Below are 24,684 nucleotides of genomic sequence, written 5' to 3'. Positions count from 1 at the left end.
CTTAGTGTGCCATGATGTGTTTTTGTCCACTAATAAATCACCATAAGCTTGAGGCCTTTGTCTTGACAACCTAATTTTCTCTCAGGCCAAGACCATTCCATGCTCCTGGTGATCTATGACTAGACCTCATCCTTGAGTAAATTCCTGTGTAAAGAATTTCTCTTCATTTGAAAATCTTCCCTTTGGAATTCAGCCAAAATTTAATGAGAAAAATTATCTATTATGCAGTCTCGCTCTTAAAGCAAATCTAAGTCTCCCTTTGCAGAATTCTTGTAGGTGCTATCTGCCTTCAGTGAGGAATAATTTAGAAATTGAATAAGAAATCCCTTTCATTGACTGACATCTTGCAGATTAAATCTGAAGCCTCTCGAACTTCATTACAGCTTCATGAATATTGTAAGGCTTTAAAACTTGGCTGTGGTTTTGAAACGCAGCCAAGAAGGTGTTAATGCTTGTTAGAACTTGTATTTATGTAATGCCTTTTCTTCCGACTGATTTAAAGCACCTAGCACATTGTTTCAGTCTATCTCCATAATATGCTTATGGGTTGTTAAGTTAAGGCTTCATTATTCCCACTTTATAAGTAGGAGGCGTAGGGGTCAATGAAGTGACACCAACTAACAAAGGGCACGTAATTCTCTATTACATATTTTCCAGCTCTGAATCCCTATTTGGGAAAGCTGCTTTCACTGGTAACATGCCTCTTATTTGCATTACATTGCATTAGCTATGCATTAAATCTCTACTTCTGTTTCAGCCTTATTCCCAGCTCCTGCGACCCTCTTCCCTTCATTTGCCTACCCACTTGATTTCCGTCAGTAACTTCCTACTCCAACTCCTAGGACATCATTCTTAATCTTTAAAGTGCGTGAGAATCTCCCAGGGCACTCTGGCCTCAGTAATGGTGATTGTTTTTTTAATAGATCTAGGATGGAGCCCAGGAACCTTCATTTTAGCAGATACCTTAAAAAAATCCAATGCTGATAATAATTGAGAGAAGTGCCTCACAATCAATCCTGATGTGGAGTAGAAAAGCCAGGAAGAGTTTTAGAGTCCTGAACATATTAACTATGGTCTAGTACATTACAGGCCATTTGTCCTGTTACTTTCGTTGGGTTTCTGAGAAGCAGAGCCAGAGGCAAAGATTCTTTTGCTAATAATATATTGAGGCATGCTCTCAAGAGGAGAGGGAGGGATTCGGGATAGGGCTGGGGAATAGGCTAGCAATGTCTCAGCTGGAGTCTGATCCAGTCTGATCCCACAGGATGCTCTGGAATACAGACTGACCACAGAGTTAGCAAGGAGGCCAGTTTTTTGAACTTCAGAGTCAGTCAGTCATTGGCCAAGTTCTTATATGGAGTCGGGACGGGAGGGAGGTGTGGTCTTCCTGATGAGGCATCTCCAAGTTGTCTGAGGGCAATTCTTCACAGAAGGCAGCTATGGGTTGTTATCCGTCACACTGCAGCATCTGGGGTATGTGTATTCTGGCTGGTAAAGATGATCTGGACGGAGCACTAATAGTATCTGCTACAACCCTCGGATCAACAAGAATCACCTTTATTCCTCCTAGTCTTGAGCTCCTGGCTTTATCATTTCCCCACCTTGAACCACCCAATCTAACACCTAACTCTATATATTTCTGTGTCTGAGTCTCCTCCCTGGTACATTCTGTAGTCCCAGAGTTCCTTACATAATTGTTCTTAATAATCCCTTTCCTAGACAGAGAAATCCTGCCTTACAACCTGCCCATTGAAAGAGTGCTGACTCTGGCCGCCGTCAGGTTGCAGGTATCTGCATGGCTCTTCCATTGCTTCCTCTTTCCGGAGTCCCAACATGAGTTCTCGGTTTCCTGCTAAACTTATTTGTCTGACTCTGTCCCTAGTTTTCGGAGGGAATTCCACATTGCATAACTCCAGGGGCACAATTATTATTGTGTTCTCTGAGAACGATGCCTTCCAGAGACTTGTAATCTGGTAGCCCGGGCAATACTCCTTGGGTACAGGGTTATGCTTCCAGACTAGTTTTCTGCAGGCAGGATCTGGCAGCCCACTTCCCAGTTTCAGCCCCTCCCAGGCTCTCATTTCCCAGGTTCTGTCTGGAGATATCCATATGATATTAGGGATGCTAGGGATGTTTTTACTTCTCTATGCCTGTTTCTTTCTACTAAATTTCCTCTAAGGTTGTAAAATTATAAGTGGCCATCAGATGTTATTACACACTCCAATATATGGCAAACTGATAATGAAATTGAATGTTTTAACAAATTACTTGGTAGAGATATTGCTAAAATGTTCACAGGACAAAATAAACAAAGGAACTAAACTAAATGTGGAAAGAGGGGCAGAGACTTTAAGCCAGTTTCCTAGACCCTGAGATTGCTTCCTGCACATGACTTGGCCTTTTCATAGAACTGTGCACTCTGGGGTGTCTGTGTGCTACGGCAGAAATCACAAATACTGCTTCTAGCAACTTTCCTGCCAGGAAATTCTTGTTCTAAAGACACAGCACAGTCTTGTGCTTGGTAAATCAGACTTATAGTTTGTACTTACTTGCAACAAAATTCACAAAAGTGAAAAAATTATAACTACTTGAAAATATTACAATAAATATCTTATTTAAACTTAAAATAATGAGGAATTAGGAATACACAATTCAAAATAATTAAAAAGGTTTACTCCCCCTTAGCAACCAAAGAAAACAAAAGGAATAATTTTGCATCTATCAAACTGTCAAATATTTTACAAAATGGTAGTAGGCAGTGTTGTTCAGGATGTGTTAAAATGGACACTCAAATATGCAGCTGATGATAGAATAAATGGTACAGTTTTTTTGGAGGAAAAATTTTCAATATGCATCAAGAGTCAAAAGAAACACCTTGAGTGAGCAATTTTACTGCAAAGAATTTATACCAAGAGAATGATCAGATATGCAATCATATAAACATTTGTGTACAAACAAGAAAAGTAAAAACTTCCCTTATTTCTAACCCTTAACAGATCAAATATTAGTTAAGTGCTAGTATATATATTTTTAAACACTTTATTTTTTTAGAGTAGTTTTAAGTTCACAGCAAAATTGAGAGGAAGGTACAGAGGTTTCCCATATACTCCCTGCCCCATGCACGGCCTCCCCCATGATCAACATCCCTCACTAGAGTAGTAAATTTGTTATAATTTATGAACCTATGACACATCGTAATCACCCAAAGTCCCTAGTTTACATTAGGACTCACTCTTGCTGGTGTACATTCTGTGGGTTTGGACAAATGTATAATGACCTGTCTATTCCTATTCATCTCTCCGCCCCCCATCCCCAGACTGTGGCAACCACTGATATTTTTCCTGTCTCCATAGTTTTGCCTTTTCCAGAATGTCATATGTTGGAATCATGTAGTATGTAGTCTTTTCAGATTGGCTTCCTTTACTTAATAATGTGCATTTAAGTTTTCTTCATGTCTTTTTATGCCATGATAGTTCTCTCTCTTTAGCATGGACTAATATTCCATTGTCTGGATGTATGACAGTTTATTTAACCAATTGCTGGTATGTTTTTATCATGGAAGGTAACAGCCTCATTTTACTGACCTCTGTCAGGTATGCTATAAGTTGATTTTTTCAATGGTGATATAACCCAAGCTCAAAGTTTGGAGGTTTGGAGAACAGAAAAGTTTGGGGTTGAGTGGACATGAAAGAGATGGAGCAGGGTTGAAAGTACTTGCGTCTGATAAGCTTAGGAGTAACAAGACTTCTATGTGGCCTGTCCCCGCCTGTTTAAATTCTGAATTTTATTTGGGGCCCAAGCCCCAACTAATAGGAAAGCAGTAACTTTGCTTTCTTTGCCTGGTTAGTTTGCCTGTCTTCCTCCGAACCTCATGGGTGTCTATGGCTTAGAGTAAAACTCATGAATTCATGCATGTTTAAAATAGTCACTGATGTCTGGACAACCATCTAGGAGATGAGTCCTAAAAAGGAGTGATAGTACCAGGAAGAAGCCTGAGCCTTCAATGCTGAAAGATTATAGGAACTTCCTTTGGCTTATGGCTTCAAGTCTAAAACTCTCTACTGGCTATTTAAAGTTCAATGAATAATAGCTGTTACTATTGTCGTCTTTATTAACTAAGTTAATAAAGGTGTGGATATTTACTGGCTCATCCACACTCGGTGTCCGCACCCTATCAATGTTTCTGCTACATAGGAAGCCCCTTCTTCCTTCTCTTTTCTTTACCCTGTGTCTTACCATTATTTAACAGCAGTCTTATGTCCACCTCCTGCATGAAGCTTCCCTATAATTCCACAGTGATTGATTTCTTTCCTCAATTTCTGTCTTGGAGTTGGACCCACACATTTTGAGTCTTTAAAATATATACATAGAGGTTGACAGGTGGAACATGCGCCATAGTGGCTGAGTGAGCGATTTTCAAAATGAGAATGCAGTCACTGCAGTATTACATTCTTATTCTGTTAAACAACCTAAAGGAATGAGCTGGCATTCTCGTTGTAATTTTATTCTAAAAGCTATTAAAAATCCCTATTATTCCAGGTACTGACATCTTCATTCCTCTTCATCCCATCAGAGAACCAAATGGGTATGTGCCTTGAACAGCTCTCTTCCAACAGCACTCGGTCCACAAGCTTAAATACGGAACATGAATTTGGTTCTACCTTTTAAGAGATTTGAAGAACTTTCTCATTTACTGCTTCAGACTGAAATAATTGCCTGGACTTCGTCCCTTCATTTTGTGTTCCATTTATACACAGCTTGTTATTTTATTCCTACAGAGATTAAGAGCTCCTAATTTGACTAATATGTTAAATAGACACTTCATTTATATTAGTTTGTATTCAGTAATTTCAAGTAATAGCTTGTAGTCATCGTATCAGGTTTCCTTTTGAGTGTTCTTAAATGTATCCTAGTCTCCATCAATATTAAATAAGCCTCAGTTAGATCATGATCCTATTCCTGAGCTGTCAGTCATTCACTATGAGAACAACTGAGATCATGTAGATGGCAATTGTCTAACTCTTGTTATTGCATGAAAATGAGCAAGGTATGATTTCATTGCAGGTGGAGTCTATTCTGACAAGGTGATGGTGGTTTTGCAATTTCAATAGGAATCGGGGATGTTTTATGGTGGATTTCTTGCAGCAAAATGGCTCTCAGCCATCCTTGCTCTTTGCATCACAAGATGATCTGGACTTCTAAAGCTTGTATCTCCTTCACATTCAGGAAGCCAGACAAATAGAAACTCACCAATAAACAAGAATATCCCTTGGTACACAAAATAATGCTTTTCCCCCTGGACCAATGTAACTTGAAAAAATCCACCAATGAATTTTTATGCTGTTCCAGTCTATGTGAATAGTTGTTGGGATTCTGATTCAGCAGTTGTTGAGGCAGAGAAATCATTGCTGCCTTTACTTTAGAGTTCTGTGAGCTTTCCGGGGGCGTGACTGAAAAGTCAATGCCAAGTGTTCATAGAGAAGATGCTTTTAATGGTTTCCTGTTGACCTCATCACTAAAAGAAGCTGTCATATTTGATCAAGGTGGCAGTGTCATCCTGATCAATCTCTTCCTTGGTTTTCTCTTCCCATATATTTCTGATCGCCTACAGGGTGAATATACCTGCCCTGGTTCCAGTGCTCAGCAAACTAATCTCTGTTTTGGCCTTCTTATCTCTAGTTAAGGGTAGAATTCACCTCTGCTGCCACCTTTTTCTTCCTAGCTGTGTAAGAAATCAGTGCAGGGGTACCGATGCCACATCTCTAAGCCCACTCAGAATGCTGTGACAGCTCAGCATGCCCTGTGTTAAGTAGGAAGCTTCCTCTTTCTATGTTAAGTTCATTTGAAGAATGCTGCAAAATATCAGGCCTTAAAATAGTACCGTGCTTTGAATGCACACATACAGCTGTTTAATCCAAAGCATGTGCAAACACACGCACACACACATATGCATAAGCACACGGTAATAAAGAGTTCTGCTATCACTGAATTTTACGCCCAGAACCAGACTTGCCGTCACATAACACAGGCTTTGGTATAAATCAGCCTAGATTTCTTCTACCTTTACAATGAGATACAGGTATCTATTGTTCGTTCCTTCAATCTAGCCTTGGTTGTCACTAACCCCATCCATCCATTCTGCTGAGTTTTGAACCTTAGTGGTTAGTGGGTGCCAAGTTCTCTGCACTCTTCCTTCTTTCTAGAGTTGGCTACTCTTTTATGGGTGTTTGAGAATCAGGTAGATACATTGAAAGGTGGGGAGGCACACCTATTTTATCTAAATTCCACATCCTAATTGAAGTTAATTGTCTTTATTACACTAGAAAAAGTTCAATCTGAGTACAAAAATGAACAAGTGCACTTGTGTTCACTTGTACACAAGTGTAGACGAAGAATCATCTTGACCCCATCTGTGTTTGTCTTATATCCTCATCTAAGAATAAGCTGAAACCACCAGGGAAAAATCCTGATATGTTGTTCAATTATTTCAGTAGGACTGAATCCCATGATTGAGGCATCATCCAAGTAGGGTATAACACCCGGCATCCTAGAAAGCACTAAAAGAGTCGCATAGTCAACAGAAATATTGTCTAAGAAATGCTAAATTCCACATGTTCTCAAGTGCACTTTTTTTTTTTTAAATTTGATTTTTATTTTTGGCTGCGTTGGGTCTTCATTGCTATGCACAGGCTTTCTCTAGTTGCAGCGAGCAGGGGCTACTCTTCATTGTGGTGCGCGGGCTTCTTGTTGTGGTGGCTTCTCTTGTTGTGGAGCGTGGGCTCTAGGCACATGAGGGCTTCAGTAGTTGTGGCATGCAAGCTCAGTAGTTGTGGCTCGTGGGCTGTAGAGCACAGTCTCAGTAGTTGTGGTGCACGGGCTTAGTTGCTCTGGGGCTTGTGGGATCTTCCTGGACCAGGGATTGCACCTGTGTCCCCTGCATTGGCAGGCAGATTCTTATCCACTGCACCACCAAGGAAATCCTCAAGTGCATTTTTGATGAGTGTGTTCTGATAAGCTTGAGCAAAGTCAGTTTGCAAAGACTTGACCCCAGCAGTCTAAGTTAGCAGACTAGGTTAACTACAGGCACTGAGCGTGGGTGTTGCTTGAGACAGTTCCTTGTGATACTTTGGAGCGTCCTCAAAGTCTGTTCTTTTGTTGTGGCTTCCAAACTGATATTACCAACCAAGACTGTATGCCTGCCTCGAGGGCCACTTGTTTAATTAGATTCTTCAGTTAACTTTCTGTGGGTATTTCCCCTTAGAAGAAGATTTACTTTCAACTTTTTTAAATGCATGGACTACATTTATGGCCAGAATTGACCCTGCAGCAGTCTAGAACCTCAGATAAAACCCTGGGGAATCAGTTAATCATTTCTTGTGGCTGAGGGTCATAGAATCTAGAATATTGATTCTTAGTGATGGGTTTCCTCCCAAATGATTTTTATCTGTTGGATTTAGCCTTCTCTATGGAGTGTTGAATGGAGCATCTATAGGAAAAAATTCATGCAAAAAAAATTCTGCCTCTATATCAATATCATCCATGTGAAATAAATCATGACAACCTCACCATGTGATGAAATGTGTGGAAGTTCTCTTTATAGATTATATATAATCTACAATCAGGGGCAAATTTCATTCTGCACACATGAACATTTATTAATATAGCATCAAATGCAATCTGCCCATGAGCCTGCTGAGTGGAATGTCACTCTTGGGTTACAACTGAGCAAGAGACAGGGCAACATAGTACTTAAGAGTGAGAGCTCTAGAGTCAGCTGGGTGTCAGGCTAGTCACCACCACTGTCCAGCTGTGTGATCTTGGACAAGTTCTTGGATTTTCCATTAGTAAGCTGGGCATAGTAATATCACCCATTTAATAAGTCATCGCGAGGTGAATAGGTATTATATGTAAAGCACCTGATTAAGTTCCTGTCACATAGCAAGCATTCAATCATGTTACCTCTTGTTACCTGACACTAGTCCAGGTTGGATGCTAATGTTTGTACATTTTTTAAAAATAAAGTTTGTATTTTAGAAGAGTTTTCAATAAAAGTTGCAAAGGTATATCAGAGAGTTCTCAAATACCCTGCACTCAGTTTCCCCTGTTGTTAGCATCTCATATTGCTGTGCTACATTTGCCACAATTAATGAGCCAACACAGGTGCATTACTATTAACTAAACTCCATATTTTTTTTTTCTTATTTCATCAGTTTTCCTTTTTCTGTTCCAGGATCTCATCCAGGGTATCACGTTATATTTATTTTTCATGTCTCTTTGGCTCCTCTCAGCTGCGATAATTCTCAAATTTCCCTTGTTTTTGATGACCTTGACAGTTTTTAGGAGTACTGATCAGGTATTTTGTAGAGTGTCACTAAATTTGAGTTTGGCAAACGTATTTCTCATAGTCAGACTGAGATTATGAGTTTTGGGGGGAAGACCCCAGAGGTGAAGTGTCTTTCTCAACACAATGTACTGGAGTACACCCTATCAGTTTATCATTGATAATGTTAACATTGATCACCTGGCTAATGAAGCATTTACTAAGTTTCTGTTTCTATCTCTTTTTTTTGTACTGTACTCTTTGAAAGCAAATCACTAAGTGCATCCCACACTTAAAGGGTGTGGAATTATGCTCCACCTTCTTGAGGGCAGATTAGCTACATAAATTATTTGGAATTCTTCTGTACAGGAGATTTGTCTCTTCCCCATTAATGTTTTTATTTAATTCTTTATTTATATCAGTTGGACTCAAGAGTATTTATATTTTATAGTTTGGCTTATAATCCAATACTATATTATTGATTTTCTTGCTCAAATTGTGTCAGCTTGGGCCATTGGGAGGCCTTTTATTTGATTCTAGTGTTCTTTTGACATATCTCTATTGTTTTATTTCTTAAGCAACTTCCTTATATTCTGGCACTACAAGATGTTTCAGGCTCATCTTGTATACTTCCTGCCCCAGCCCTACAACTGGTTATTTCTCCAAAGGCATTCTGATCCTCTTTATTAGAGAATGGCGTTAGAATCCAAGATCTGGGCACTGGGCATGCTCATTATGATTGGGGTGTTTTTGCTTCAGTGGGCAGAGTTGGGAAGTATATAAATATATACCAATCTGCATATAAACATATGTATGATTATTTCTATATTAATTCATCAGTACATATATTAAGCTAAATTTAAATTCGTACTTATGCCTTTACCTCGATTCCAGTACCACATGGTTTATTCTAGCTTTTCCCCTTTGCTTATCAGTAACCTTCCCCACTCCAACTGTGATAAACTTGGATTCTATCGTCTGTCATCCATTTATTCATTTTTTTCTGTTTTGCTTTTTGTTTTTTTGGCCTCTCAGCTTGTGGGATCTTAGTTCTGCAACCAGGGGTCAAATGTGGGCCCCCAGCAGTGGAAGCTCAGACTCCTAACCACTGGACCACGAGGGAATTCCCTATTCATTTATTTTTTCAACCTTGGTATATGTGTAGAGCTATTTCAGCATTGTTTACCCATACCCTATGATAAACAACTTTACCAGTTAGAATATAGAGCTTATATTCCACTCCTGAATATAATTTTAATAGAATTGGATCAGCCCTGTGACCTCTCAAGGAGTCCTTCTTAATGAATCTATTTTTGGCATTCTTGTTTCTGTAAATATGCCCTTCACAACCTGAGCAGAGTGATTGACATATCCAAGCAGATTTGCATAAAGTCTGAACCCTGTATGTGTTTTAGCAATAGACCCCGTTCAGAGCTTTTTGCCCGTATGTGCTTGACAACGTTAATCTTAGGAGCTACTCTTTTAATTTCTGTGACAGATATTGATTGAAGTCTCACTAGCCATGAGTTCCTGTTAGGCTCTTAGGAATTCCAGATTTGATTCTTGCAAGAGATGCTGTTGGGAGACACCACATAAAAGCCAATATGTCATTCAAGAAATCCCAACCAGCACTGGGACAGATAGCGTTTTGGTCTACATGAACTGTTAAGTGTACATAAAATATCCGTGTAAAATATCAACTAAGAGTGCCCTGCAGAAATGAACCTTACATGAAAATCCACAGTATATCTCATTCTTAGGTGATGGGGGCATGGTAATAAACCTTATGGCCTGTATTTAAACCTGTATTTAATCCTGTGCAGAACATGGAAAGCTTCGAATCCAAGTTTCCATTTTATCACTTGGCATATGAATTCCAGGAAAAAGACTGAAGGATAGGATATCCTTAATATATCCCAAAGTAGATTTTTTTAATGGTACATTTTGTCAAGTTATAAATACTGTACTGTATTAATCAGAAGTCAATCATAAAAGTGGATTTGCAATACTAACACCATGTAACTTTTAAGGTTTTGTTTTGTAATAAACAAGACCCTATATTGGTTATCAGAAGATGCTGGTAGACTCTAATACGTCAGAGATAAGTAGATTTTTCACAAATCGTTCTTATATTTCTGCAAAGTCCACTCTGACTTATTAGCTCAATCTAAACACTGAAGCATGAAACTAGAGATACTACAAAAGGGAACTTGAAATGGACCATAATAGCATTAAATCATGGAACTACCTTACATTTGTAAAAGAAAGCATGTTTCCTATCACCCATAAATAAGCAGAAGTGGAGCTATGAGCATACATATGCCTCCTTAGCATTTAGAAGAGACCAAGATGAATAGGCTTGGCAAGGATTCTGACCCAGCAGGTTGTTGAGACAGGAGTTGTTTCCTGATGAATTTTAACAACACCCTAACTTCCCACATTGGCTCAAGCAGCCAGCTCTCTGTAACATACTCGTTCTCTATGATTACCTGCCAAATGCTTATTGCAGACCTGTGGGGAGTTGTTTATAACTCCATGACACTGTTTTGTGCCAGATCAATAAAGGCAAAGGCACATGAGAAGCTGCCCTTATTTTCTCTCTGTAGAGAAACAAAGAGCCCCACAGTTCAACTGAATGTTACTGACTAATCCTCAACGTCACTTAAACTCTCCAGGGATTGTCCTCATTTGTTTTTCATATAACACTATAATTTTTTGAAATATGAATTAGCTAAAATGCAGTTGTATTTTCAGGGAATTGAAGGCTTACCATACATTATCAGCAATTTGCAGGGAGCCGGCTGTGTGTGTGTCATATAACTGGGGGATTTCTCTCTTTAACAATAGATTGTGATGATGTATTTAGAAAAATGTCTGTATTGTTCACATATGTTAAAACCAGGTGGGTTTAAGCAATAGAAATTCAGCCAATAACACACGCTCAAGTAATTGATCCTTACTTTCTTCTTTTCCATCCTACATAGGAGTTAATACACATTTTAATAAACTGAATAGAAAATAATGGAGGGGTCATATTTTTCTGTGATGTGAGCTGAGAAAATTTTTAGTGAAAGAGGAAAGTATAGAGTCAGAGGAAAAAAAGACTTCAAAGATTTTAAACTTGAGTATGAACAAGGCTGGACTGTTGTGAATCTTACCACAAATTCTTCCTGGGAAATCATACGGAAAATTTAATAGCCAGGCCTTCAGGAAAACTTGCCGGCACTTTAGTCCTTTGAGGTCATTATTTTAAAAAAGACCTGATTAATTTTCTCTCAATTAATCTGATACTCAGGTCATTTAAAGTAACATGAATTTCATTTTCTTTGCTTGATACGTTAACAATATAAAACAATTACAGTTCTTTCTATTTCAATCTGAATGGAGATTGTATCAAATTATGTATTGAATATATAATGCTCTCAGTTAAAAAGAAACAGTGGAGAGCTACAAAAGCCAAGAAACCAGAAGAATGTTTTCTCCAGGGACAGTTATGTTTACTAATGTTTCCCAAAACATTTCCTTGTTATGAGGAGATAAAAGAATGCTTGTTTTGTTTATTTTTATTTTGAATTTAATGCTGAGAGTCTAGTTTTTAAAAGGCAACATAACTAGATCTACATGCATAGCGGTAAGGCTGTACTAATTAAATAGAAAAAATAGGCATCAACAAAAGTACTCTATTGGAGTTCAACATTCTTTCAATTTATTTTCTACGTGTTTCCACTTTGGACATTCAAACTGGGACGATATTACTAAAAATTCAGAACGAATAAACATCAAACTAATTGTTTTTCCTAACTGATGTCTCATTATCTGTTATAGAACTGCTCCAGCAGTTGGACGGGGCTGCTATTGTATGCATAGTGCCACATGGCAGGGACCAGGTCCAGCTCTGGAGGCCACTGCCTCTGTCCTTGGTAGCTGTGTGACCTTGAATTCAGAACCCCAGGGGTTTCAGTGGCACAGCCAATGTGGCACAACCCAAATTTGAACCCAACTAAGGAGTAGACCCAGGAGTGAAACAGATGGAGATAAAATGTAAGATATGTTTTATTAATAATGTGATTGCATACATAGAAAGCTCAAAAGAATTTATAAGAAATTAGAATTAATAAGTAAGTTTGGAAAGCTTGCAGGATACGAGGCTGAAACACAGATATCAATAGCATTTCTCTATACTGGCAACAAATAATTTAAAAAATTTTCAAGTACACCAATTGTAGTAGTACCATAAAAATCAAATACCTAGTATCTGCATACTGAAAAATTACAAAACATTGCTGGGATAAATTAAGGAAGCTCTAAATAAATGGAAGCCTCTGGAAATGCTATATATCATGATATGGGGAGCAGTTACATGGGTATGTACATATGTAAACATTTATTAATAAACGTTTATTAATATTATAATGTACAGTAAAGATTTCTGCACCATATGTGAGTTATACCTCAGTGAAGAAGTTTTTAAAAGTTAATAAAAAAACTAACTGACAAACAAACAACAACAATAAAAAAAAACACAACAAACTGGATTAGGGACATGGATCAGATATGTGACCACGATAGACTTTTCAATACTAGATTAACCTGTCTCGCCTACTGGCACAACTGTCGACTACAGCCCACATTTACCAAAGGCTGGAGAATCAACCAGAACCTTTGAGAATTGTCAAGTGCAGGCCTGCAGATGAGAGAGAAAGGGGCTGAGCTAAGCATGCCCAGTTTCTTTTTCTCAATCCTGCAAAAAGATGAATCACTCCACTCTTCCCATTGAGTAAGACAAGAGGCCTGAGATGGTACTAAGTAAGAACCTTCTTCACAAAGAAGCATTAATATAAGGGAAAGGGAAAGGAAAACATTTCTCCCCAATCGTGATTTCAATTATCTATGCTTTAATCTTCTCATTTGTAAAATGGTGATAATAGAACAAAACTCATACAGTTTTGTAAGAATTAAAAAAAGATAGTATATGTAAAGGACTTTGCTAAGTACCAATAAGTGTGGAATTGGAGAAGCAAAGCATAGGAACTTTAGAGGGGGAAAGACATTTTCAGAAAGATAATCTGATCTACTTGTGGTATTTTTTAGATTAGGAAACTGAGACTCAAGGAGATCTAGACCCTTGTCCAAGTTCCATGGCTAGTTGGATATGTATTGTTGATATATTATAGCAGAACTGCCTCTAGTGTTACTGACTGCAAGTTCATGTTCCCAATGCACAGTGAGGCCAAACAAACTGAAAAGTCAGTTTGGAGCTGAGAAAGGTTTACTGCAGGACCAAGCAAGGAGAACAGGTGGCTCATGCTCAAGAAAAACCAGAACTCCCCAATGGTTTGGTGGCAAGAAGTTTTTATAGGCAAAATTTGGGGTGAGGGCTACAGGGTGTGTGACTTTCTTCTGATTGGCTGGTGGTGAGGTTACAGGGCAGTGTTCCAGGAATCTTGTTCTCAGCCTGAAGTTACCGTCCTCTACCTGGGTGAGGGTCTGCCTGCAGAAGAACTGGAAGATATTGTTATGTATATCCCTTAAGGAGGAACCAGGACCCTGCCCCGTGGCTGCACTATTGTTTCTTTTTTTTTTTAATTAAAAAAAAATTTTATTGGAGTATAGTTGCTTTACAATATTGTGTTAGTTTATACTGTACAGCAAGTGAATCAGCTATATGTATACACATATCCCCTCTTTTTTGGATTTCCTTCTCATCTATGTCACCACAGAGCACTGAGTAGAGTTCCCTGTGTTATACAGTAGGTTCTCATTAGTTATCTATTTTATGCATAGTATCAATAGTGTATATATGTCAATCCCAATCTCCCAATTCATCCCACGCCCCCCCCCCCTTGCCCCTTGGTATCCATACGTTTGATCTCTACGTCTGTGTCTCTATTTCTGCTTTGTAAATTTTGTAGGCATGGATGGACCTAGAGACTGTCAAACAGAGTGAAGTAAGTCAGAAAGAGAAAGACAAGTATCGTATATTGACGCATATATGTGGAATCTGAAAAAATTGGTACAGACGATCTTATTTATTTGCACTAATGTTTCTTGACTGCTCCTCCTTTGTTTTTGCATTCCCTCCCTTCCCCGATAAGCAACTGTTTGAGTCTGCACTTTGGAACTCAGGGAAGGTCAAGGAGGCTGAATGAAGCCTATTTCTTTCAAACAAGAAACTGGGGACATGGAAAGAATTCATAGCCAGGAGAGCCCCACAGGGTCCTGCTCCATTTCACTAGGTCCCAGGTGTTTAAGTGCCTAGTCCCGTGCTCTTTCTTTCTGCTATACCACTCTGCTGAATAGCCATCCTAAATGGCAGCAGATGGAATTGCCAGCCCTTCTCCCCACCACCGTGGATTTCCTGTTTTCAGAAGGTACACAGTGTTTCTACCCTCATGGAGGCTCTGTGTGCTGCCATACTCAGGCAGCAGTTTATAGCCCTTGTGTTTTGCAATAAGAACAAGATTACTATTTAGAATCAAGGTAGCTATTTTCACAATCTGCTGTGAAGTAGTTAGGCAGGTATTCTTTTGAAGGTAAATAAACACAGTCAACTACAATTATTTGATTCCATTTAGTATATTAGAAAATGTAGTAGTTTAATGATACCCTAGTGGCCTGTAATGGTTAATGCACCGCAGAAAATGAATCATAAAATCCCCTTCTTACTAATAACTCTGAGACTAGTGTTATTAAAAAGGCACTAAACCCCAGGGAATCAGAGTGTTTTCACCTTCCCACCAAGTGACAATAATATTAGTTTGGATTCTCTATTCGCTGGTCATGAAAATATAGGATCTTTGGGCAGAAGGAAAACCTGTATCATATTCTATTTGTTTGATGATAAATTCTTGCAGCATCATCTGGCACTGTTGCTATGGCAAAGAAAATGGTCCTGTAAAGGCCAGGTGATTTTCTAACTCTGTCACACCTTCCCAAATGCTAGTTCATCGTGAACTGGCGTAGTAGCTGAAGAGAGACTTCTTACTGATGGGAAGTAGCATCCCCTTCATGTGCAGACCCAGGGGACTGGCAGGGTAGGGAAGTGCATGTGTCACTTTAGATTTACACAAACACACAAGCTGTTTGTGTTTATTTGGAAAAGGGTTTGAGTTACAAATATTCCCTGAAAACATGTGCCTAGCCTCCTGGTTTTCTGTATGATAGATACTGACAGGATGAGCTTCTTTATCTTAATTTGCAGTTAATAGATTGAGTGCTAGTACGTCTAGTCAGAGAGACAGCTGTGCACATTTGGAACAATCCCAGGGAGAAGACCTCAAAAAGCTTGAAAATGATACTGGTGCACAGAAGGATGCCCTGTCCTCAGTCGCCAGAAAAGTGTCTCCTCTGTAGACTTCTATATCTACACCCACGTTTCTGCCAACTTACAGAAAGAACAAGTATCAAGGGGGCATTTTCATACCATTGCTCTTTCCTCACTTATAAACAGTGGGATTCATGTCCCTTTGGCAGGATTATCATGATATCATTATTTGAGTATTGTATATAATAAACACAAAAAATAGTAGCCAGTATTACTATTAATGTGTATATTTCCCATTAAGACAAATGTAAAATTAGTTTAAATTAAGAATATTCCACTAATTGTTTATTGGGTATATATATCAATAAATATACATATGTATACATGAATGTATATATATTTACATGTGTTATTTTATATATTTTTCATATATATATACATATATACACACATATCTTACTCATAACATCAGTAAATAGATACAGTTGGAAGTCAGCATGGCTCAAGAAACACGTCACCATTTGACCAGTTTGCCTTAATTACACCGGTGTTTCTGGAATAATTATTACTCACGTCACTCACAAAAGTAACCCAGTTTGGACACTAAGTTATATGATAGTCCTAAATAAGGATCAAAAGGAAAACATTGATCTCAAAGAAATCCAAGACCAGTTACAGTCCCAATGCTGATGAATAAGGCATCCACTAGACAAGACAGCTTAAGAAATTTGTACTGGGGACACCAAAATAATTTTTAAAATATATAATACATCTTTAGTAGCGTTTATCAAAACAAAAACAAAACAACAGACTCAGTGGTCATAAGGTTTGTCCCTAACAGAGAAAAGAACGCACATTTTTTGACAGTTTGCTCCTAGGGTTGACTTTAATAGCTGCCACTTCAAGTAGATGGTTTTAGTAGAACCGCTTAAGTAGCTGCTAGAACCCTTTCAGTTACTGCTACATTGAAGGTTATTTTGCCATCCAATTTTTGTCTATTTTTTTTCTTCTTTAACTCCTGGTAATTTCTCTAATTCTAACAGCTTTAACATTTAGCTCCAGCACTTGGGAGTTTCGGGCTGTATTTAAAGGCTCATTTAAAACTTATCAGACCGATGGCATTAATTTATCTCAGACCCAGGGGTTCTGGGTGGCAGACATAAATTACCTTATTTCAATGACTTTGCAGTTTTTTCAAGGAGGATGTTTGCTTTCTGCTTTACATAACTTCTAGACTTATTCTGTGCAGTTTGATTTTAAAATGCCCCTTCTGCCTCTCTTACTCCTATTTCCTCTTGGGAAGTGTTCTTTCAATTAGGAAAATATTACTTTAGCAAATCACACTTTTAACAAGTTCTTATTAAGCAACACTGGAAGATGAGTTAAAATGGAATTTGTCCCCCCTTCAACCTGACCTGGGTATTTTGTATCTCATTCTTAGAGTAGATGCACATGTACCTTTTTTACATTTTCAACTATACCTAAATAGATTAGCCTTAAATAGAACTCTTTGTAAATGTCTTATTTCATCTCAAGCTCAATGTCAAAGTCAAAACTCTTTACCATTTCTTCTAAGTACTTCAAGCTCTCTAAGTTCCTAAGATACTCTGTTATTCTCCAGCCCAGACACCTTGGGGTTCAGTGACCTATTCAGGCTGTCACCTGTGACATACGTGGAAATGATCGCAGAGTATCTGAAATTCACACGTAAAGCTAAAGGTTTAGATTAAATGTGTAGTGTGACTCTTCCATCAAGAAACATTTTACCTGAGTTTCTAATAATTAGCAAATCTTATTCAAATATTTCTGTGCCACCAACCATATAGAAGAAGAAATTCATACTACCTAGTTCTTCTTTTTACTCTAGGTTTTTTTGGTTCTAGAGATGATAAAATTAGTGGAATCATCAAGAGAAAATATTGGGGTTTAGATGATGCACAAACTGATTTACAATGGATTGTGGATTGTCACAAAGGATATAAAAAATGCTTTTCCAGGACTGTGATATAGGGAGACTTTTAATATAAGTCTCTGTGAACCCAGAGGAAATAAGAGCTATTTTCATTGCTCCTTAAGGATTTCCTTGCAGTATGTGAAAGTTCTTTATTTTCACCTCTGTGGCGTTTGTTTTATATGTTATAAAGCTGTTATTGAATTCAGAAAATAAAATTGAATAAACTATTTTCAGATAGAGTACAGCAGAGATAGTCACAAATACAAAGCTTGAACAGGTAGGTTTGGCTTTCCCTTCTTCTGAGAGCCCTGAAAAGCATTTGGGAATTAAACATGCAGGTTTAGACTTCATTACTGCAACCTTGGTAGTGATCTGTTTTTATGTTACAGGCAATGAAAGCTTAGAAGAAAACTATGTCCAGGACAGTAAGATGGGGTTTGTCATCAACGCCATCTATGCCATGGCACATGGGCTACAGAACATGCACCATGCCCTCTGCCCTGGCCATGTGGGCCTCTGTGATGCCATGAAGCCCATCGATGGCAGCAAACTCCTGGACTTCCTCATCAAGTCCACGTTCATCGGTGTGTCTGGAGAGGAGGTGTGGTTTGATGAGAAAGGGGATGCTCCTGGAAGGTAAAGCAGTCTTTTCCATAATGGATCTAAATAACCCTGTGATCCTCTTCGAGCCAGACAGATAGATACTCTGGCTCCCTTTGGTTCCATGGTTTCTGGGTGCCACGACGATAGACACAAACGAGGATAGACATAAACGAGGATAGACGCAACGAGATAGCTAAAAAGAAAGGGCTAATGTTAGATGGAAATTACATTATAAAACATTGAAGAGCTTCTTATTGGTAAATACCCACAATCCTGCATCCTACCAGTGCCACCCCCCTACCTCCCCACACACACATACAGCTATCATCCCTGGTCTTCTCTTAGAATGCCTGGGACCTCCCTGCAAGCCCAAGATACTAAGGAGATTACACCTGACCAGCAGGATTCTCCCTGGCACTGCCAACATCAGGTCAGCCTCCTTCTAACTGATTAGTCCCAATACTATACTGGTTGTGGAATATTGTAATATTATTCCTGCTTAAAGAGCTTAATATATGACGAGAACCAAGTCTTCATATGTATCCCTTTTTTTCAGGTTAACTTATGTTCCTGCTAACATGTTTCTTGGAACAAGAAAGAAAAGAATTTTCTGTCTGGTATTCAGTCTCTATGGCTTCCAAAGAATTAATCAAGAAGCAAAGGAAAATTAAATCTAACTAACTATATATATTTTTCCCAAGTCATTTTATATACAGTCTCTTCTGCAACACTTGCTTTTATAGTACCAGTTAGCTCATATGTAATTGGTATGCAGAGAATGATATCAGTATAAACAGTAGTTGTGTTCTTTCATAGGAATTTTCTTAGGCAAGGGATGATCAGAACAGTGGGATAAAACTTAAAACCTGCAACAGGAAAGAAAAAAGGCCCTCAGTCTGGCTACTGCACAGTGTGCCCACAATCTTTTTTTTTTTTTCCTCCTAAGCCCTGTTATCTTTCAGTACATAATTTTGCAAAGTGAGAGATTTTAGAAAAGCATATGTTGTGATAAAACAGATCATCAAATCATTTAATCCTCATCGCTATAGGCATATCATCATCTTCTTTTACAGATGAGAAAACTGAGTGTCAGAGAAATGAAGAAACTCACCTAAAGTCACGCAGAGAGTAGCTGGTGGAGGCCGAGCAGTCTGAATTGACACTTGTAATCTTTTTGCCACATCGTGCTGCCTTTTAGCTAATCCTAAAATTAGGCAGAATTGCTGGCAACCTTCTTAATGTCATTTCAAATGTACTGTAAGAGACTATTTGACCCTAAATAATTCTTCACATATCTCTTCCTTTCATGTAAGCTTAAAGTTCTACGTTTAGAGAGTGCCTTGCGGGGCCTAAGTGCATTCTCCCTGTCAAAATCCAACAGCTCCAGGAAGGAGCTATAAGTAATACTCAGCAATTAAAGCGATGAATTTATCAGATTCCTTCCAAGCTGCCAGTGAGGTGGGAGCAGCTTTAGATGAAAATGAGAGTGGGAAGAATGGAATGATGCAGGGCCTGGGCGTGTGGAAAGCTTCCAGGAGCTGAGCACCTTAAGAAATGGTACCAGAGGAAAAAGTGATTCAGAGCACTGACCGCCCCCACCCCGCCCCCCTTTAAACCCGTGGTTGTAATCCTGGGTTCTCCTGGAAACCAGGTTCTATCAAGGATTGGATTTGGAATGGAAACCTTCCTTCATGATTCTATAACATACACAATGTGCCTAGGACAGGGCCAGATGCATTTCCCACAGAGCGTAGACATGAGTTTCCTCCTCCTCTCTCTATTTGTAAACTATCCAAAATATAGGCCCACAATTTTAGCTTGTTTCTCCTTCATCTTTAATTACGTATTTAAATCAAGAGTCTTCCCCTGGGTCCCTTTTCAAGGATCATTTCCACAGGCTTGAAATTGGTCAGCTTCATCTGTATTCAATTTCTATTTCAACCACTTCCCTCTGTTTCTATCTCCTTGTCACACCGTCATTCATGCTTTGGTCCCTCTTGTAATTATCTTAGTTAATCATCATGCAACATAGATTGAATGCATTGAAAGGATGCTGTAAAGTTGTAGTTCACAGCGTGAGGATATTCCAAATAACCACCAACGTGCTAGAAGGGACTCTGGGGTCAAGAGAAAAGAGCAGTGTTCCTTAACACACACAGCACTGGGGAAGGCCTCTTTTTAGTAAGTCAGTATTTTTCCCTTGGTATCTTCAAGCATTTTTTTTTTTCTCCAGCTTTTGGGACTTTTCAAAAGTATGTTTTCATACCAAAATATTGTGAATTTTTCAGTTCCTAAATGCTAATTAAGTGTGAACTGATTTCTCCTATTGAAATGAGGAAGTTGAAATAAAAGTCTTAGGAAACTGGTTTATAGGAAAAAGATATTCTAAAGCTCGCATTACGCCTAAGCCTGCGTTGAAAGTATGTAAGGAGATTTCACAATGTAATATGGAGTAAAACATAAAGATCAAAGGAAATGAAAAAGGGAATTACTCATACCAAACACAGCAGGCTCTGTAACCATAAGGACCTTACAATGGGAAAATATCGCAGGTGTAGATTAGTGTCCTTGATCATGAATGCGAGCCACCAGCCCACAGTTAATACCCACGTGGATATCACTCAGACAGCTACTCTGAGAACATTCTGGTTTGTCTCAGCAACCAGAGGAATGAGACCCCTCTATTAACCAAAAATCAGAAAGCAGAGAGGTGAATAACGCGCTCCAGTTGCACCATTCTCTCTTCTCACTCCACGTAAGTTTTGTTCACCTGGAAAAGTAGGGGAAAGACTTCCTTTATGCCCTGAGAGTCCCCTTTCCCTCTAGGGAGCTGCTACTTATAGAAATTGCCAGAATCTGACTGTGGAGAAGCCACTAGCCATCCTGTGGGTGACAGGATGCGTTTGCACATTAAGAACAGGCAGCAAAGCTATTAAAAGATATTAGCCGTATAGATAAAGAACTAGGCCAGATATGACCAATAGGTTTCAGATGCCAGCTAAGGTTGATTGGTATTAGCTTCCTGGAGTGCTGGGCTGAGGAGGATTCTGAGTCTGTATCAGGGTTAGAGGGAAAGAATTCCGAGATGGGTTAGGTAGGGATATTAGGGAGGGGAGGAAGAGAGCTGAGGAAGAGGAATATGTGTTAGTTAATTGCCAGCTATTTCTTTGGGTCACGCACAAAGAGTAAGAGATATTGTCTCATATTCTAGTGCAGGAGAGTGAAGAATGCACAGGTACTGTAGGAAAGAACCCCACTTTGCAGAGCCACTGAGGGAGAGTCAGGCATCCATTTTTGGGCAACTGCCACTTGAGTTATAGTTTCCTTGGAGTAAATAGCAACATGGAAAGAAGATTGAAGAATACCAGAGAATTGTCAATAACCGAGAGAGAAATGACTATGACAACACAAAGATGTTCTCATTTTCTTATAGTATGGAAATAACCAGAGTGTTTTAGCACATTAATAGTGCTACTAATGTGAATGATATAGTGATATTGCCTTACATATGTATTTCTCCCAATTGCGAACAGCCTTATGTTAGTAAATTCCCACAAGAACCCCGTGAGCCTTACAGAGTTTAGTGACATTCCTAAGTAGTATAATCTACTATTAAAACATTAGGAAAGAGATTCCAGCTTATACATTCTAATGTCAAATGCTGTGTTTTTTCCACCAAATTGGAAAATGCTCTCCACTGCCCACACTGGGAAATGATGTGTCTGATCCCCAGAACACACTCTGGCTACAGTGAAGATTTCTAAATGTAGGTTTTACCATTGTGCAGCATTGCAGCATTTGAAATAACTGAAATAACTGACACCAATTACTTGGATTCAGAAATGTTTGTCCTGATCAAGGAAGAGACCAGTTTAAATGTCAATGCTCAAGATGTTAAATCCCAAACATCCTTGCTAATTAAAGGTGCATTTCTCAGATTTCGTGCTCTATTAGCACCTAAAATAAGTTCCAGACTTGGTAAAACTCACCTCTTTTAATCCAGTGTAATTAAAATGGCAACTGAATGTGAAAAAGGAATTTGGAATAAAAGTACTTAAGCTAAAAATTAGTGTTCTGAAGAATTGTTACTTGATCAAAGAATAATCTAGTGAATAATGATTTGAAGGATATGGTGATCGACTCAGCACATATAGATCTTTTTGAGAATAAGCAGAGAGAAAAGTACAAGAATAATATCTTCTTTAATGAATATGGATGATACACAAACAGAGACTGAAGAATGGAATATACATTTTGGAAAATCAGAGGATACATAACTAAATAAACTAAAATATTGACAGTAGCTGGCATTGAGACATGGGATGATTCTAACTTTTCTCTTTCTTCTCTCTATTATTACCTATTTACTAAATTCCTTTGGTTTCTACATCATGTCCATCTTCTCCAAGACACACGTGTTGCTTTCTTTGTAGGTATGATATCATGAATCTGCAGTACACTGAAGCTAATCGCTATGACTATGTACAAGTTGGAACTTGGCATGAAGGGGTGTTGAACATTGATGATTACAAAATCCAAATGAACAAGAGTGGAATGGTACGGTCTGTGTGCAGTGAGCCTTGCTTAAAGGGTCAAATTAAGGTAAGCCAGCCACACATGCATTCTTGGATGGTGTCCATGAGCAGACCTCCTGCCTGGGCATAAGCAAAGAAAAACACAGACATTTTTCTTTGACCAGACTGTCCAGAAAGGGTGCACCAGGCATACTGTTTCTGTCCTTGTGTTTAGCAAAAATGAGGAAGACAAAGAAAGATTGGGCAATGGAATAGGCAAACCACTGGGATATTTAGAATAGTCTTTATTTGAATCGTAATGATGAGCTGCAGTCTTAAATACGATATAGAAAGCAAGGGGATGAATAATCAAATTAAAAATTAAGACAGAAGTAAACGCGGAAACCAAAGCCAATGATACTGCTTACCCATAGTTCTAGCTATTGTCAAAGAAAGCAGAAGCTGAACGATTCCAAATAAATGTATAACTAAAATAAAAGAAGCTGAAATGAGGTAACACAAAAGCATTGCTTACCACTTCTCTTTTCTCTACCAAGTTCTTTGAATTTTCCTGAAACTGGTATTTTCCAGCCAAGAGAGAGTCTTCACTTCTAATTATTCCCAGAAGTTTTTTTTTTTTTTTTTTTCCAGGTTGGGGCAAGTGAGTGATCATGATATTACTGTATATTTAAAACTAGAGTAAATAAACCTCATACACATTTGGCTGAATGGAGTAGAGAGAATTCTTGGTGAAGAAGACGTGGAAAGAGCACTCTCTGAATCCCATGCTATTTAGAAACCAGACTGGCTGATGCACTAGGAAATGGAGCGTAGGGGAGTGATTGTGAACTGGCAGGAGTGTGGATTGAATGACCTAATAGGTCTTTCCCATCTCTAATTTTCTGTGACTCATCTCTGGGAACAGACAAGCCGTCAAGTAAATGTCACAAGGCACAGCTGGGGCTGGAATGTATACGGTGTGAGGCTTCTGCTCTCTCTCCACATGGCCACGCTGCTATGCCATTTGCAGGAGCCATAGAACCAGCCATGCGAGGGAGAGGCCCTGAGAAGTATACTTAGGGGCCTTTAGGGCAAGAGTCTAGTAGTGCTGGTACAGCAGCTGGAAAAGCTTTATCACTGCTGATCAAAGAATGTGGAGGATCTGGGACCTGCAACATCGTTTAGCAGCTGAGAAGAGCTGTCTGGGTGGACTCAAGCTCTCAGTAGAATCCATCACTTTGAGTGTGAAAAAAACTTCTGAGGCAACTCACCCTAGTTGAAAATGTCACTGCCTTCTCTGCAGGTGTGATACTAAAAATATTTAATAATGGTCATGATAACCAACCAATCAGAATGAACTCCATTTTAGTGCTATGACAGGGTGCTGGAGGCCTCCTGCTATGCCCATGGTTAATCCTTGAGTTGTTGGATCATGGGAAGATTTAGGTGAGGAATCTTACATGGATAGGGTAGTATGGGGCAATCAGGGGGCTTGGAGAGACACCATTAGTTTCCAACCAGTACAGAAGCATTTCAGTAGTGTAAGAGTGACTCCAGGCAAACCACTGTGTATGGGCCATACGTCAGTGCTGCTTCTTCCCAAGAATCCATTTCTGATTCTTATCCAGATGGAATTTTTCACATGGGGCTGTCTGGTGGTATTAGGAATATATCCTCTGAAATTGAGAGGCCTAAAACTTCTCCTTGACTCTTAGCACAGGATGCCAGACCAGTGGATTCTGGGTGGGTTATCTTCTCTGGATGGTAGGGAAAACCAGGGAGACCTGAAGTCATATGACTGGGACAGCCCAGAAGCCCTGGGCTTTATGCTCTCCTGTGACCCAAAGGGTGTCACATGTTCATCTCAGACCTCCTCCCCAGCATGGGTGGCAGCATTGAATCTTTAGTGCAGACAACTGCTGTGAAAAAGTTTGGTTATTCAGAGTATAAGAAAAACAAACAAACAAACAAACAAATACAACCCTGGCAAGAGAAAACAAATCAATCTAAAGATACTCTTCACCCCAGC

At 39.0% G+C, this 24,684-nt stretch overlaps 1 protein-coding gene across 2 annotated transcripts in view; it reads left to right on the top strand.

Moving 5' to 3' along the window:
* The window catches only part of GRM1 (glutamate metabotropic receptor 1), a 360,108-nt gene that overhangs the window by 275,398 nt on the left and 60,026 nt on the right, over positions 1 to 24,684 (top strand). For both annotated transcript variants that reach the window (XM_060030499.1, XM_060030500.1), the window contains exons 4-5: positions 17,928 to 18,174; positions 22,575 to 22,743. In XM_060030499.1, the coding sequence (XP_059886482.1) occupies positions 17,928 to 18,174; positions 22,575 to 22,743 (416 nt within the window). The remainder of the gene's footprint in view (positions 1 to 17,927; positions 18,175 to 22,574; positions 22,744 to 24,684) is intronic.

The sequence above is a fragment of the Delphinus delphis genome, chromosome 14 (genome assembly GCF_949987515.2).
Source record: "Delphinus delphis chromosome 14, mDelDel1.2, whole genome shotgun sequence".
Classification (NCBI taxonomy): domain Eukaryota; kingdom Metazoa; phylum Chordata; class Mammalia; order Artiodactyla; family Delphinidae; genus Delphinus; species Delphinus delphis.
This window is presented reverse-complemented; position numbering and strand designations above follow the sequence as displayed.